The 17,216-nt window shown below is 46.3% G+C and overlaps 1 protein-coding gene across 2 annotated transcripts in view; it reads left to right on the top strand.

The window, feature by feature from the left end:
* Positions 1 to 17,216, top strand: part of Taf5l (TATA-box binding protein associated factor 5 like) — a 27,756-nt gene that overhangs the window by 6,633 nt on the left and 3,907 nt on the right. For both annotated transcript variants that reach the window (XM_021220187.2, XM_021220188.2), the window contains exons 2-4: positions 7,439 to 7,583; positions 9,019 to 9,123; positions 13,342 to 14,066. In XM_021220187.2, coding sequence (XP_021075846.1) covers positions 7,442 to 7,583; positions 9,019 to 9,123; positions 13,342 to 14,066 — 972 coding nt within the window. In that variant the 5' untranslated portion in view covers positions 7,439 to 7,441. The remainder of the gene's footprint in view (positions 1 to 7,438; positions 7,584 to 9,018; positions 9,124 to 13,341; positions 14,067 to 17,216) is intronic.

Genomic DNA, 17,216 nt, shown 5'->3' with positions numbered 1-17,216 from the left:
TNAGNCCTNCCCCCCCCCCCAGCTGAGGGCTGAACCCAGGGCCACTCTACCACTGAGCTAAATCCCCAGCCCCTAATTCTAGACTTTTTAAAGTTCACAATTAGAAAGAATAACTCTTCATACCCCCAAAACTGGCCCCCAGTCAATAACTCTGATCAAGCTAATTTGAGGATTGTGTAGAAGTTAGATTCCCTGGATTTACTTTGAACTTGATCTTGAAGCCTCCATTCTAAAGTAGTGTCTTGGCATTTCACAGAGCTGAGATTTTGCTACTTGGCTTGTCTTAGTAGACTTGGGTTTTGGGTTTTGGTTTTTTGTTTGTTTGGTTTGGTTTGGTTTGGTTTGGTTTTTTTTCTTTTTTCCTGCCTGCTGTATTTGATGGTAAGTGGGTGAGGCTGAAATACAGAATATACTGATGGACTGGGGTTACCAGGACCTGCTCCAGCAGGGAGGCATGTATGAGGGAGGGCCTTCTCATACAGGAGAGGAGCCAGCAGTCTTCCCTTCCTGGTCATTACTTGGAGTGATCATGCCAGGCTTTACCCTGCAGCTCTGTTGAGTGTTGGTAGAACAGAAGTAGCCATTAAGATATAGGGGAAGGGTGTTTGGCATCAGTTTTGTGTGAACTGAAAGCTGAGAAGCCTTGTAATTCGAACAAAAGGGTGTGTAATTATATCCAAGCCCCTGTGTTTTATTAGTTCTTTATTATGACCGCTGGAAAATGGGCAGGTATCTCCAAATTACAGCATAATCTCATCGGAGACTTGGATCTGTCTTGAGGTGTACTCCTGCTCGAGAGGACACACCCACCCACCTATGGGGATTTTACCATGGAAATCAATTTCACTGAGACATTTTTCATTATTTTGCCTGAAATATGAGCATCAGAATAGAACCAGCTAAGCCAGTTGAATCGTGTCTATGGTGTTTTGTGTTCCACATGGGCTATACACACAGTTCCTGCTGAATTTCTGCCCTGAGGTCTTTGGCCCTGAAGCTGACCCACCTGTCCTCTGGGACTCTCTAGAGTAAAAGCAGTTGTGACAACCCCAGCCAGGCTGTCAGTGGGAAGTAAGTTCTGTTGTCAGTGTTTACAAACTTCTCTCAATTTAAAAGAAGCTAAATGTTTGTTTTGGGGTCGGTAGGGTGAACAGTTTCTCTTTCTCTCTGTAATCATCACCCTGGCTGTCCTGGATTTGTAGACCAGGCTGGCCTTGAATTTACAGAGATGCGCCTGCCTCTGCTTCCTGAATGCTGGGATTTAAGGCGTGTAGTACCACACCCAGCTTTGTTTTTATTCAAGACAAAACTAGTTTTTATGTAGCCTGGGGGGAGGCCTTGTGCTTCACTCTTTACTTCCTCCACCTGTTAGGATTATGAAGTTTGGCCACCACTGGTGACATTTGTTTTCTTTTACAGCTTTAGCGTCTTTTCCCCTCATCCCAGACACATATGTATTGTCCAGTCTGGAAGATACTCATCTCAAGGTTTTTCTTGTGTTGCCTGAGATTCACAGGCAGGGTTTTTTTCCTGTCAGAAGGGCTCGATTGGAGCCTCAGTGGAGGCACACACCATTAACCCCAACACTCAGGAGGCAGAAGCAGGAGAATCTCTTTCTAGAACAGCCAGGGCTACTCTGACACACCCTGTCTTGAAAAACAGAACCGAAGGGTTTGATGGAGATGCTTGTGATTCATCTGGGCCCGTGTACATAGCCCTGTGACACCAAGAGCTAGCTCCCAGTGGGAACTTTGGAAGATCTTAGTTTTTGAAATGTAGAATTGGACTTGTTTATCAGGGTTAACATTAGGCACTCTGGAAAACAGCAGCAGCAGGTATGGTATGATGTCGCCAAGGCTGGGTGTCCTGGCTGTCCTGCTTGGGCCACAGTAGAGAAGAGTCATGGAGTCAGCTGCTGTGTGTGTTTGGTTCTGTCCGTTTATCAGCAGACTGAAAGCATAGTAAACCATCAAGAAATGGAATATCAGTAGTGGGCATTTACTCATGCTTTTTGTTACGTGACCAAAATCACAGCCTCGCCTTACCTGACTTCCCTCCCTGCTGGCTCCTGGGCTCTTTGTGGTGCTCCAGGAACGAAATGCATAGACAGCATAGCTTGTCTCATAGTGAAATAGGGTCAGTGTATTAGTCAGCGTTCTCTAGAAGAGTCACAGAACTTAGGGAATGTCTTTCTACATTGAGGGAATCAATCAAACTACTAGTTGCTCAGTCCCACGAGGCTAGTTGTTTCAGCTGGTCTTCTGTAGAAGCGGATTCCAACAGATTTACTGGCAAGTGAATGCAAGCAGGCAAGGAAGAGCCAATCTTCCTTCTTCAATGTCCTTATGTTGGTCTCCAGCAGAAGGTGTGGCCCAGATTAAAGGTGTGTGCCACCGTACCTGGATCTGGGGCTTGTTTGTCCTAGGCTAACCTTGAACTCAGAGCTCCCATTCACAATTTGACCATTGTTGGGGTAGTTGGACTACAGACTTTAAGTCATCATAATAAATTCCCTCACTATAGAGAGATATGAGTTCTGTGACTCTAGGGCACCCTGACTAATACAGTCAGTAACATTTTTTTGTAACATATATGGTTTTGTCTGTATAATTCCTGCCCTCCCTATTCTCCCAGCTATGTCATGTTGAAGAAATTGGAGGCTCTCACAAATCAGTTTAGAAGGAAAAAGACATTTACTGATACTCTGGAAGCAGTGTGTTAGCCAAGTAACCAGGAGAAATGTATCCATGCACAATATACAAGGAATTATAGATGGATGACAGAGGTAAAATATTGAAAGGTATTTAAAGAAAAAAATAGCAGATGGAGAGATAGCACAGCAGCTGAGGGCACTGGGTTGATCCTAGCAGCCATGTGGCAGCCCACAGCCGCCTGTGACTCCAGTTCCAGCAGAGTCAATGACACAGAAGTAGCGTATACACACATGCAGGCAGAACACTCATACACATTTTTATTAATTTTTTTAAAGAAAACAGTTCTGTAAAGATTATTTTTTTAGTTTTTTTTTGAGACAATTTCTCTGTGTAGTCCTGAGTGCTGAAATTACAGGTGTATACCACCACTTCTTGGCTGAAAAAGATCAAATTTCAATATTTTTTTTAAATGCAAGTGACTTTCAAAGTAGAAGACTGATTGATGAGTGAAACTGAAAGCCAAACCCACTCCTAAGTAGTGAAAAATGGAGTTCCATACAGCTGTGTGTGCGGTGGGTTATGGGGGGGGTGAGTGGGGAGCTACTATAGGCCCATCTCTCCCTCCTCCAACAGGAGTTCTTTTCTTTGGCTTTTAGTTTTAATCCAGAAGGGCGTGGCAGTTGTGTGCCAGCACGTATGTGGGGGTCAGGGGACAGCTTGGGGGTTGGTTTTCTTCCACCTTTACGTGGTTCTAGACCTGAATCTCAGATCATTTGGCCTCCTGACAAGTACAGCGCCCGCTCAGCAACCTGACCACGGAGCGTGCGCAAGGCAGGGGAGGACGTGGAGGACGGCTGCACTAAGGGTGGAGAGCAGGTCCTGAGGCAGGGATCTGCTGTCCAGATGAGGACACTTCAGCCGGGACCCACAGCTGGGACCGAGCTGGGATACAAGTGAGCCCAGGTCATTTCGTCGCCCTTGGTCTTCTCTGTACTGTAGTTTTTGGCAAAGTCCTGTTTGAGGCCATGACAATTGTAGGCGTTTCTGTTCCATTATAAATTTGGTAGTAACAGAAAATAGCCCCTTTTACTCACTTTTTTAAAAGCTTCAAATAAACTTAAATTATTTTTAAAATTATCTTGTACTTTCCTTTCTCACAACAATTTATGTGATTTGTGTTAACATCTGGACACACCATCCTTCATGTTATCATCAATTTCTGTATCTGTGATTTGAATAATTAGAAATATTTTGATTTAGATGGAAACACATAGTTTAAATTCTCAACTTCAGGCAATACCATTTTCTTTGATTTTGGAGAGTTTTCTCTATATAGACCAGGCTATCCTTGCACTCTATAGACCAGGCTGGCCTGGAACTCCTAGATCCACCTGCCTCTAGCTCCGTAGAACACTGTGTCTGGCGGGCAACTATGGGCTTGTGATGGTTTGTATGTGCTTGGCCCAGGGAGTGGCCTTGTTGGAGTAGGTGTGTCACTGTGGGAGTGGGCTTTAAGACCCTCATCCTAGCTGCCTGGAAGCCAGTCTTCTGCTAGCAGCTTTCAGATTAAGCTGTAGAATTCTCAGCTCTGCCTGCACCATGCCTATCTAGATGCTATCATGTTCCTGCCTTGATAGTGGACTGAACCTCTGAACCAGTAAGCCAGTCCCAATTAAATGTTGTCCTTTGTAAGACTTGCCTTGGGGGCTGGAGAAATGACTCAGTGGTTAGGAGCACTGACTGCTCTTCCAAAGGTCCTGAGTTCAAATCCCAGCTACCACATGGTGGCTCACAACCATCCACAATGAGATCTGATGCCCTCTTCTGGTATGTCTGAAGACAGCTACAGTGTACTTACATATAATAAATAATGAATGGATCTTTGGGCCAGAGCAAGTGGGACTGGAGTGAGCAGAGGTCCTGAGTTCAATTCCCAGCAACCACATGATGGCTCACAACCATCTGTACGGTTACTGTGTACTCATATGCATAAAATAAATCTTTTAAAAAAAAAGAAAGACTTGCCTCGGTTCACAGTGTCTGTTCACAGCAGTAAAACCCTGAGACAGAAGTTGGTACCAGGGACTGGGGTACTGCTGTGATAGTCCTGACCATGCTTTTGTTTGGAAGAATGTGAATTTTGGGGACTTTGGATTTGGAAAGCCATGAAATGATTTAAGTGGGGCTTAATGAGCCATCCTAGTAGGACTATGGAAGATTATCTCAGTGTGAGTGATTTGAACTGTGCAGACCTGGCCCAAGAGGTTTCAGTGGAGAATTTCAATATGTGGCCTAGAGACTGTTTTTTTGTTATTTTGGTGAAGAATGTGGCTACTTTTTTGCCCTTGTCTGAAGAGTCTGCCTGAGGCTAAGGTGAAGAGACTCAGATCAATTGCATTGACGAAGGGAGTCTTTAAGAAGCCCAACAGAGACTTTGTCCTCTGGTTAAGTCTTGTGGAGAACACTTTGAACAAGGGTAGCAAACTTAGAAAGGAAGAATATGAATATATAGTTCCAGTATTAAAGGGGCACTGGGACATGGAATGGAGCTGAATCCTGTGTTCAAGGAGATAATAGATTAAGGGAGTGGAACTTTGGGGTGAGAACATACCCAGCTAAATTTAGATCCAGACATAGTTGAACACACCTTTAATCCCAGGAGATGGGTATACATCTCTCTGAGTTCAAGGTTAATGTACAAAGCAAGTTCCAGGACAGGCAAGCTTAAGCAGTAATGGTGTTGGAACCGAAAGCTAGTGATAATGTAATAGAGCAAGGGGACCATGTTCCAGCCCCAGCAAGCAACAGAACTTGGCAGCGTTAGCCCCATGGCTCTGGCTTTAGAATCCAGAATAGAAGGGACTACTGGGACAATTGATGCTGGTGAGCTGGAGCTAAGAAATTAGTTGTGATTAAGAAGAGACCAGCGTCACTGATATAAAGTCTTCTGGGACATGTTTTCTGAGAGCACAAAAAGCTGTGTTCCAGATGTACCTCGTGATGCAGCTGTTCTTGTTAGTGTGTGAGAGTCTCCCAGGTGGTACTGGTTTTGAACACATGAAGGCAGCTTAGGGGGCTGGAGAGAGGGCTCAGTGGTTAAGAGCACTGACCGCTCTTCCGAAGGTCCTAAGTTCAAATCCCAGCAACCACATGGTGGCTCACAACCATCCTTAACGAGATCTGACTCCCTCTTCTGGAGTGTCTGAAGACAGCTACAGTGTACTTACATATAATAAATAAGTAAATCTTTAAAAAAAAAAAAAAAAAAAAGAGCAGCTTAGGTCTGGCACTGTGAGAGGCCATAGAAGGCCATTGGTGAAGGTGCAGCCTCAGTTGCCAAGGAGGACGGGGTCATGCAAAGGACTTGAGGCTTGGCACCATGAAGGGAGCCTATGAGAGACTTCTGGTAAAGCCTAGTTGCAGTGGAAGACCCCCCCAGCATATTGGAGATGCCAGTACTATGGGGTGATTACCAAGAACAGCAGTGGCACTGGAGTGGATCAACCTGAGCTTAGAGTGCTACAGAGGGCAGAACTGGAGAGGTGCTGCCAGCCCTTTGGAGGAGCCCAAAATGTCAAAGCCATGGGCTATCTGCTGAGGAAAGCTGCTAACAGGGAGTGGAACCAGTCCAGGGGAAAGAAGTTTGCTGCACTCAACAAAGATGAAAAAGGAGTTGGAGATATGAAGACTGCTTTGACATCAGCCATGGAGATGCAGAGTTTGGAGTTTGCCTGGCTGGTTTCCTGTCTTGCTTTGGGGGTTTTAGTTAAGTGATTAGATGGATCCCAAAAGAGACTTTGAACTTTGGACTTTGAACATTGTTGAGACTGCTATAGACTGTGGGGACTTTTGAAGTTGGACTAAATGTATTTTGCANTATGCTATGTTTAGGTATGGCCCCATAGACTCATATGTTTGAACAAGTCTAGGGGGGCCAGGGAGTGGCCTTGTTGGAGTGGGTGTGTCACTGTGGGTGTGGACTTAAAAACCCTCACCCTAGCTGCCTGGAAGTCAGTCTTCCACTAGCAGCCATCAGATGAAGATGTAGAACTCTCAGCTCCTCCTGCACTATGCCTCCTATCTAGATGCTGCCATGCTTCCGCCTTGATGATAGTGGACTGAACCTCTGAACCATTAAGCCAGCCCCAATGAAATGTTGTCCTTTATAAGACTTGCCTTGGTCATGGTGTCTGTTCACAGCAGTAAAACTCAAGGCAGGGCTGGATGCGGTTGCACCTTTATTTAGTCCCTGTACTTGAAGAAGGCAGGTCTCTATGAGTTTAAGGCCATGGCAGACTACAAATAAAGCAGCACTGTCTCAGAGGAGGGTGGGGGTGGGGGGGTTGCAGCTCACTGGTGCAGTGCTTCCTGTGCTTACCGGCTGTGCGGGGCTCTGGGTCCCATCCCTAGAGCCACAGGGAACCTTCCATTACTAGGTTCTCAGCTGGGTGGCAGCTGCTTACCCAGGGTCTGGGCTTCTCTGGCCTTTGTCTGACGCTGCCTCCTGCTTGAAGCTTGCTGCACGCTAGGAGCACTGATAAGAAGGTCCATGTGCTGCTTGAACGAGTGTATTTGAGAGGGATCTGTGGGTGTTAACCCTGCTGTTTTCCCCCCAAAGAAGCTGGCTCTATGGCCTTTGGAAAAGTAGATAAAATGAAAGAGAATGTAGGTTTATAATTAGGTAACCCAGACTGTGTCCTCACTGGGTCACTTCAGTGTCTGTCTTAACAGCTTTGTAGACACCTCTGCCATCCCTTACACCATGCTTTCTGTGTTCTTCTTAGGTCATGAAACGAGTGCGCACGGAGCAGGTTCAGGTGGCAGTGTCCTGCTACCTCAAACGCCGGCAGTACGTAGACTCAGAAGGCCCTTTGAAGCAAGGCCTCAGACTCTCACAGACCCCTGAGGAGATGGCGGCCAACCTCACAGGTATCAGGATCCTATGGCTGTCCTGGAACAGGAGCTGTCAGGGCCCATATGGGTTCTCAGCAAAGGGTAGGCTACCAAGCCTCAGTGAGCAGCTCTGAGGGGCACTGGCCTCTAGGCCTTTCCTGTCCCACAAAACTATCCTCACTGAACTTCTGGAGTCCCTAGCTAGAGCCGTATTTCCTTCCTCGGAGAGTCCAGATTGTTCTATGTGTCCCTGGAGGTAGGTGAGTCCCTGGTGGTGCAACTTTTTTTCCCCTACAAGACTGAGTACCTTGAGCAGGTCCTCTCTGCTAGCCCAGAACCTTGCTCCTGGGAGGGAGTCGGGCCTGTACTGTGGACTCCCTCAGTTCTACTGTACTCACTAATATCCCTCCATCCACAATGTAGTAGCCACATGTGACATATTCTTCAGGTCACTAAAGATGACATCTGGAAGTCAAGGTCGGTACGACCTAAGTGGGTACCTGCTGCAAGGAATTTGAGGGCATCTTTCTCCATTTGCAGAGCTTCAGTGTCTCTGGATGTCGTGTGGAAGTTTGCCTTAAAGTTACAGTAGGAGTCGAGCAGTATGGTGTAGATTCTACACCGGGGTGTGCAGAAAGCTTATTTCTTCTTTAGGAAACAAAACTCAGGCCAGGTGTGATAGACATGCTCCTATAATTCCAGCATAAGAAGAAAAAGAAAAAGAAATTCCCAGGTCAGCTGGGGACACCCTGTCAGGAAAAGAAAGGATCAAGTCAAAAGGGGCATGTTTGCGTGTTAAAGTGAGACCCCAGGCTGCTGCTCCTGCTAGCCTCCCAGAACACTGCAAGCACCCTCATCCCTATGCCGTGCTAAGTGACGCCCATGCTCCCATCACCCCTGTGGTGCCCCGTTCCGCACCCAGGCAGTAGGCCTGGGGGAGAGACTTCTCCGACAGCTGTCCATAGCATAGTACTGAGATAAGAAAATGCTGCACAGGGAGAAAAAATTTTTTGAGATTTTTTTTTTTTTAATGTGCATTATTAAAAACAATGGTGTTTTGCCTGCATGTATGTTTTTCCTCCTGTGTGAGGGTGCCAAGTCACTTGGCACTAGATTACATACAGTTGTGAGCTGTCATATTGGAAGGCATGGCCTCTCCGATTGACAAACCCGGGCCATAGCACATGTACCATGTTAACATGGGCTAGACACTTTCAGATAAATCTCAGGAATATTTCATGCTTGTCTTCTCTTCACTTAATCTCTCCTGCTTTGTAGCTATTCAGTCCTCTGCCCTAGTATTATGGGGTATCAGAAGAGAAGGGAGACAGAGGGGTATTAACATCCTGTCCCAGTCTGTCAGGATCCTAGAGACTTACTGAGAGATGCCATTGCGCTCTGTGCTCTCCTCTATCCATCCTGCTGTGTGGTAGACAGTAACTGCCTTCCTGCCTCTGTGTCTTCCTTTTAGTCCAATCAGAATCTGGTTGTGCCAATGCGGTGTCTGCAGCCCCGTGCCAGGCAGAGCCCCAGCAGTATGAAGTGCAGTTCGGACGCCTGAGGAGCTTTCTCACCGGTGAGTCCTCTGAGAAGGCAGGTGATGAATTCTGTCACAAGCAGAGTGTTTTAAAGTACTACCACACCTATTTATTTGTTTATTTATTTATTTATTTTTCAAGACAGGGTTTCTCTGTATAGCCCTGGCTATCCTGGAACTCACTTTGTAGACCAGGCTGGCCTCAAACTCAGAAATCCGCCTGCCTCTTCCTCCCGAGTACTGGGATTAAAGGCGTGTGCCACCACACTTTTAACCCAGTGCTTGCATGCAAATGAAACTGTGAGACTTAGATCTTGGGGTTAAAGTTTACAAGGATAGAGAACTCTGCCTGTCCTATTCTCTTTGCCTGTGGCTTTTGGCACAGTAATTTATGACTTCCTCTGACCAAACCAGCTCAGTCAACAGATTCTCCAGGGCAGGAGTAAGGATTAAAAAGAAAAAAGACAATTAGGCAACATTGTAGCATGACTCTAGCCAGGTCTGAGACTGAGGCAGGTTTATTTTTTTCCAATCTGCTTTCATACCATTTTAATTACATCAAGTAATGTCAATTCTAGGTTGAGGAACAAGCAATACAATAAACACAAATAAGGAACAGGCAAGGCAATAAACAAAAGTCCCGTGATCACTTCTAAGGGCTTATTGGGAAGTCCAAGTTATCTGAGCCTACTTCCCTGTCCTGGCCTAAAATCAGATTCTTCCCTGAACTTACTTCCTTGTCCTGGCCCAATGTCACATTCCTGCCAGGCGGCCCCCAAAGTCTCTCCACATTCCTCTGAATGAAAGTCAGATCAGCCATGGACAAAGGTGTCCTTTAAGTGAAGTGAGTCTGAAATGTATATTGTCTCTTGGGGTAGTGCTCATAAGTCAGATGAAGTTAACTATTGTCATTTATGTAGGCCATAGAGTGACCAAGGAGACAAAATCATGGATGTGTTCCCTTTGCTTCTTACTCATTTATGCAAGTTTTTAAAAACAGTTGCTTTTAAGCAGGGCCACCCTATTTGGGAACCTCCACGTCCTTGCCTGTGAGGTGAAGAGGCAAGTTGGACAGCTAACCCAAAGCATGTCTTTTGGACCTGTGACGGCCAGTACTAACCTAAAGTGGAGAGTTACAGAAAGAGGTTCATGTTGATAGTGATGACAGTGGTGTTGTCTCCTTTCTGTAAGCAGCGTACAAGAACAGAGGTGTTCTCCACTCCGCACAAATGGAGAATGATCAGCAGATCCTGGCTTGGCAGCTTGGTGGCATGCGCTTTTCATGCCAGCACTCAGGAGGCAGAAGCAGGTGGATGACTGAGTTTGAGGCAGGATGAGTTCTAACCCAGCCAGGGCTACAGTTTGTCCAAGAATACTGGCATCTTAGTACTTGGGAGGCAGGGACATGAAGGTTGAGAGTTCAAGGACAGAGGACATCCTCATAGCAAGTTTGAGGCCAGCCCAGGTTTCATGAAACCCTGTGATAAAATAAACCAGGAAAGGCTAAAGAGGTGGCTCATTAGGCAAAACGGTACTTGCTGTGAAACCTGGCAACCTAAGCTTAGTGCCTGAGACCCACATCAGTATCAGGAGAGAACCAGCTGCCAGTTGTCTTCTATCCTCTGCACGTATAACCTGACACACACACAAAAATAAAGATCGTTTCCAAAAACTGTACTAGGAGGCTAGAGATGTGGCTCGGGTTAAGCGCACCGACTGCAAAGCTATATTTAAAAAAATAAAAACCTAGTGATATTCATACATACATACATACATACATACATACATACATGCATATATACATACACACTTCCTTCCAGTGAGGAAGCCAGACGCAGTTCAGCCACACACAGGTAATTGCATTGTGGAGGAGCCCATGAACTTTGTTCTGGATGCAGTCTGTTCCATGAACGATTCTAGGATGACACAGGAATAATAAGTAGGGTTTTTTTGTTTTTTAACTATACTTATGTACAGAATGTAGTGTGCATTTAGCCCAGTTTAGTGGTGAGTTCTTTAGTCTTTGCCTTTCCCGCTCGGCAATGTGAGCCACAGACTTAGGACTCGGGTTGCCTCCCCAGTGGCGACAGATCTCATCATCTCTGTCGTTATAATTGATCCTAATAGCTTCCACCAACCTAGCCAGAGCACCCTTGTCTTCCGAGTTAACCTGTGTGAAGGCAACAGAGGTGCATGTTTTCCTGTGGGCCAGGCGCCCTAGCCTGGCCTTTGCCTTGATGATGCAGTAGGGCACCCCCATCTTTGGCAGGCAGGAAAAGCACCAGCTCGATGGGGTCTACGTCACAGGCATTCACCACCAGCTGAGCCTTCTTGTTCTCCACCAAGGTGGTGACTGTACTGACCCCTGCTTGAAGGACAGGAGTTCTCTTAGTTGGGACGTCGCCTTTGCCAGCAGCTTTCTTCTCAGCACAGGCCAATAGTAGCCTTTGCTTCTTCTCTTGCTTTGTCTCTGGCCTGTACTTGTGGACAAGCTTAAGCAGCTGAGTAGCTGTCTGCCTATGCAGGGCCTGGGTGAACTGGTTAATGGCAGGAGGTCCTTAGAGCTGCTGCAGCCTGACGTAACGGAGCCATTTGACAACGTGTGTTAGATCTCTCTTGGGCTAGATGTCCTGCCCAATGCCGAAGTTCTTGGGCCTTTTCTCAAACAAAGGATTGACCACCTTTTTAGCCTCCTGTGTCTTGATGACAGTGGGGACCTGGGCCACCTTTTTTCCTTTGGGCATCTTGCTGGTGGAGAGAGCCAAAAAGTAGTTTTAAATCATGAAGGTATAGACTAATTTTTTGAGTAATTTTATCACAGACCAGGGTGCTTTCTTAGAGAAGCTGTCTCTCTCACGTTGAGTTGGGATTGTGGAAGTTCACACTGCTGCACATGTGGATGATCACATCTTAGGTGTTTACCTGTGCTCCTGCTGTGGAATAAATGGCTCTTTTTACATAGGCTTGCAGAATGTATGTACTGGCTTGCATTTTTATTTAGCTTGCTGAGACATGAGCAAATGTTTCTGTACAAAATCCAAATTCATCACAATAAAGAACAGGTAAAACCCAAAAAGCAATAAAGTTCAAGTTACAGGGGCTATAACAGAAGGATTTGCCAGGACCAACCATGCTACCCTCAAGTGTCTAGACACTACCATGGCTCTGAGTGAGTCAGGCCTGGCTCAGTTGTATGGTCCTTGTGCCATGGTGGCTGTCCTCTGTCCCTCACTCTGTATCTGCAGAGCCCCGCTCCTTCTGTCCTCAACTTGGTCCACACTGAGGTGCCATGTACACCTCTTCTCACTCAGCTGACAGTAAAGCTCGACTCTTTATCAGAGTGTCGTGACACTAAAGTTTCCAGCTAATGATCTCAGTGACAATGACAAAAACAAAAGATCTAATTTGTATTTCTCACTACAAAGGGAAGTTTCACTAAGCAAGTAAAAGCTTTGAACGAGTATTTTCACCATTGCATAGGACAGACCAGCCTGGATGGCCAATGAACTTTGATTTTACTCTTTGCTACAGTGCTTACAGAACCAAGGCTAAGTGCCTTCCAGAAATTTTGGTTTTTTGTTTGTTTGGTTGGTTGGTTGGTTTGGTTTTTTTAAGGTGTGTTATTCTATGTATATGAGTACAGTGTAGCTGTATACTCCAGAAGAGAGCATTGGATGCCATTACACCTTTTGGTGAGCCACCATGTGGTTACTGGTCCTCTGGAAGAGCAATTAGTGCTTTTAACTGCTAAGCCCCAGAAGATTTTTTGAAACAGGTTTTTTTTTTTTTTTTTTTGTTCTGTGTATTCCTGGCAGCCTGGAACTCTCTATGTAGATCACATTGGCCTCAAACACAGGTCTACCTACCTCCCAAGCATTGGAATTCAAGGCATGCACCACCACCTCTACCTTGCTACCCAGAAGATTTTGAACATACCTGTGTTTCTGTCTTGAAGCTTACCAGGTTAATGGTCTTTGTATGGCACTCAGTCTGGCTAGAACCCATCTAAGGATTCTCAGAAGTATGGGTTTACTGACTTAAGTAATGAAGAAGATGCTAGACTGTAGGCCTAACCACAGCTGCAAAGCAGTCACAAGGCATGGCCAAGTCCCCTAACCTTGACTGAACCTCATAGTCTGCTCTTCCATGTTTGATTGGGAAGACTTTGAAACACTAGATCTGTATGGGCAGGAAGTATGGGCTGTAGGAGAAGCCTGTTTCTCCAGTGTTACTGAGTGTTACCGTTCCTTATTGCAGATTCTGACTCCCAGTACAGCCGAGAAGTTATGCCTCTCCTCTACCCTCTCTTTGTCTACCTCCACCTCAACCTGGTCCAAAGCGGCCCCAAGAGCACCGTGGAAAGCTTCTATAGCCGCTTCCATGGAATGTTCCTGCAGAATGCAAGTCAGAAGGATGTCATCGAGCAGCTGCAGACCACGCAGACCATCCAGGACATTCTGTCAAACTTCCAGCTTCGTGCATTCCTGGACAACAAGTATGTAGTCCGTCTCCAGGAAGATAGCTACAACTACCTTATCCGCTACCTCCAAAGCGACAACAACACTGCCCTGTGCAAGGTGCTTGCCGTGCACATTCACTTAGACGTGCAGCCTGCCAAGAGGACAGACTACCAGCTGTACGCCAGCGGTGGCTCCTCCCGCAGTGAGAGCAGCAGCCTGGAACCGCCAGACGTGCCCAGCCCTATTCTGCAGAATGAGGCTGCCCTGGACGTCTTGCAGGAGAGTATCAAGCGGGTCAAGGATGGACCTCCCTCCCTCACCACCATCTGCTTCTATGCCTTCTATAACACGGAACAGCTGCTGAATACTGCAGAGATCTCCTCCGATAGCAAACTGCTGGCTGCTGGGTTTGACAACTCCTGCATAAAACTCTGGAGCTTGCGATCCAAAAAGCTGAAAGCAGAGCCCCACCATGTGGACACATCCCGAATCCGTCTAGCTTGTGACACTCTGGAGGAGGAGGTAGGCTGCTAACCTAACCTGAACCTGACTGACTGAACCAGTAGTCTGTAGTTCCCTTTAGGCAGCCAGGGCTGGGTCAGGTCAGGTGGTAGATACAACAGTGATAATACACAGTAAAACTCTTTCCCCAACACTCAGCATTATTTGTGGGTAGGTAGTGTTATGTCACTGTCTGGAAAGCGGGTGACACCACTAAGCCTGACTAACAGAGCTTCAGCTGGTGTTGACTTAGGGGTTGCATTACATGTCTGTCGTATGCACTCGAGTGTTCACTGTGCGACTTCAGAGAGTGAAGAGCAGAATTGTTAGTTCAGGGTCTGCATGTAAACAGTATTCCCTGCAGAAATGTATGTGGTTCTCAGCGCTGCCAACATACAGTGCATGGCAAGGGGCGTAGTCTCTGCCTCACCCTGAGAAGAGATGTGGGGTCCAGAAGGGTAGTGCCGCCTGTGGTTGGGGTGACTTGTTTGGGCAGCCGTGAGAGGAGCAAGCACAGTGTGGCCCAGGGGGTCAGTATGGCTCGATTGTCAGTGTGGCCAGGGTCTCTGCTATGGAAGAACTGGGACTGAGGGAGACAGCCTACACAGTGAGCTGCTCTTGAGCACCCACAGAAGATGGGGCTCAGACACTTTTGTTCTGTTACTGGTGACATGCAGGACATTGAAAAGTAAGTCATTCTGGGTAATTTGCCACAGCCAATAAGAGTGTTATGGGTATTGTACACATAAGAGTGAGCCCTGGCTTATCCCTAGCTTCATTCTGAATCATGCTGACCTTGAACTTTCGATTCTTGGCACTGAGACAGTGCAGTGAGGGATTTGATTGTGAGTGGAGTCTGATTTCTTAGGGTACTCCAGGTGACTTGGGTTACATTTTCAGATTTCTCTTGCTGGAGGCTGTTGAGCTCCTGTCTCCAACTGAGGCATTATTGCTCGTTTGCTGTCAGCTTCCTCAAGTACAGAAGAGCCACTCACCTTCCCTGTTACCTTTGATGGCACAGACATGAGAGATTAAATTGTGTGTGTGTGTGTGTGTGTGTGTGTGTGTGTGTGTGTGTGTGTGTGTGTGTAGTGGTAATAGAAGGGAGGGGCACCATGGTGTCTGAAGCATGGAAAGGTGTATTTGAAGACGTGGGTTCTGCATTTTCCAGGGCTGAAGAATATGAAGTGTGACTGGAGCCAGGAGAGTGTCAGGGCAGAGAGGGCAGGCTGCTGTTCCTGTCTAGAGGTGTGTGCTCTAGCTAGGGTAGTCAGGAGCACAGGAGACACAGAACACACAGCCCGGGGATTAGGTCATGCAGAGGTGAAGAAAGGAAAGTGTCCATTGGATGCCTGTGCCTTGGGCCTCAGTGATCACAGAAACGGTTGATACACTTAACTGTCTCTTGTGCAGTCACACCGACACTAAATTACTGCCAACCTAGGTAGGCCCTCTGTTTCCTAGACAATGAATTAACTATAGTACAAATGACAGTTCAGTATAAAATGGCACCGCTTGGAATCTGTGTGCTCCATCCAGCCTTCGGTCTGTCGTTTGGGCATGTTTTCTTCTTCATACAGTTTTTTACAAGGAACATTTTGAGGGGAAGGCAAAGTAAAAGTCTGGTAGTTGGGGTTTTTTAATGTCTTTTCAGTGAAAGTTTGAACATTTTTTCTTAGAGAATTCACAATGAGGGTCAGAAGCTTGCCTGCCTATAGGAGTGAGGCGGGGAGGTGAGTGGTAAGGCCGCAGGGTTGCAGGGCTTAGGTGGAAAGAGACAGGGACCACAGACCAGGTAAAAGACCCAGTTAACAAACTCTGCTTTAATATGTCTGCTACAATCATAGTTTGACAATAGTCAATTAAGTCAGTGCTCAGACCTAACAGTTCCATGCTCTGAATATACTAGAGAGATGTAAGTGTGACTCCACATAAGAACCTGTGTGAAAATGGGCATGGCGGTATGGCTGAAATCCCCAAGGTAGAATGAACAAAATGGTGATCTGTCCCAGCCCTGAAATATGTGAATGTGAAAAGGAATGGAGCGTTGGCACATGGAATTTTAGAATATGAAGTGTGTCAAGAGCCAATCTCAGAAGGCTCTTCTGTGTTTCATCAAAAGTATATGGAATAGGTCCTTTCACAGAAAGCGAAGTAGATGAGAGTTAGCCAGGCTAAGTATGAGAAAAGGAGCAATGACTGCTAACAGGCTTGGCGTTTTGTGTGTATGACGTGAAAACGGGTGTATTGTGGTAGTGTGGTAAGTGTAGTAGACTACCATTGAGCTATGTCAGCTAGATGATTCAGTGGGTAAAAATGCTTGCTATACAAGCCTGGCAACCTGTGCTTCATCCCCAGAACCTGTATAAAGGTAAAGGAAAGAATTCACTCCACTCGGTCCTCTGGCTTATGGCATGCATTCCCTTATGAAAAGAAGTTATTTTAAACTATTGAGTTTACATACCTTACTTCAAATCTTGGGAATTTTATATAGCATATAAATCCGTGTCTTGGGTTAGAGAAGAAGTAAGGCCTAATATGTCAAGGCCCTGGGTTCTATCTCTAACATGGGTAGTGGCTGCAATCCCAGCATGCTGTTGGTAAATATTCTGAGGCCAGCTTAGGCTCCATGAGATCCTGTTAGTCAGCAGTGTGTCTCTTACTTAAATGTGAAACTCTAGTGTAGATTAGTAATATTCAGGTAGTCCTAGTATGAGTCTATTGTAAGGGATTGTTAATGTCAGAAGTGATTTTACTCCTTTTAACCCAATGTGGACACTATTTCACTGTATAAGCTAAAGTTGTGATGCATTACATCTAACCTTTGTGTTGTCCTAGAACTTGATGTGTGTCTGCCCCTGTAGGTTAGCTGTCCTCTCCCCGTGGTCTCTCCTGCTGTGCAGCAGACTCACCTGGTTCTGGTTCTGGGGGAGGAGGGCTTGGTTTGTCTCCATGACAGGTCCTCTCTGCATAGCCCCAACTGTCTTAGAAACTCACTCTGTAGACCTCTGTCTCTGGCCTACCTCTAGAATGGCTCCAAATCTTAACATACCCTTAATCCTAGATAGAAATAACTGCTTCGAGCCGGGCGTGGTGGCGCACGCCTTTAATCCCAGCACTCGGGAGGCAGAGGCAGGCGGATTTCTGAGTTTGAGGCCAGCCTGGTCTACA

Source organism: Mus pahari, chromosome 20 (assembly GCF_900095145.1).
Source record: "Mus pahari chromosome 20, PAHARI_EIJ_v1.1, whole genome shotgun sequence".
NCBI lineage: Eukaryota > Metazoa > Chordata > Mammalia > Rodentia > Muridae > Mus > Mus pahari.
Note: the sequence above shows the minus strand (reverse complement) of the source record. Positions and strands in the feature narration are given on the sequence as shown.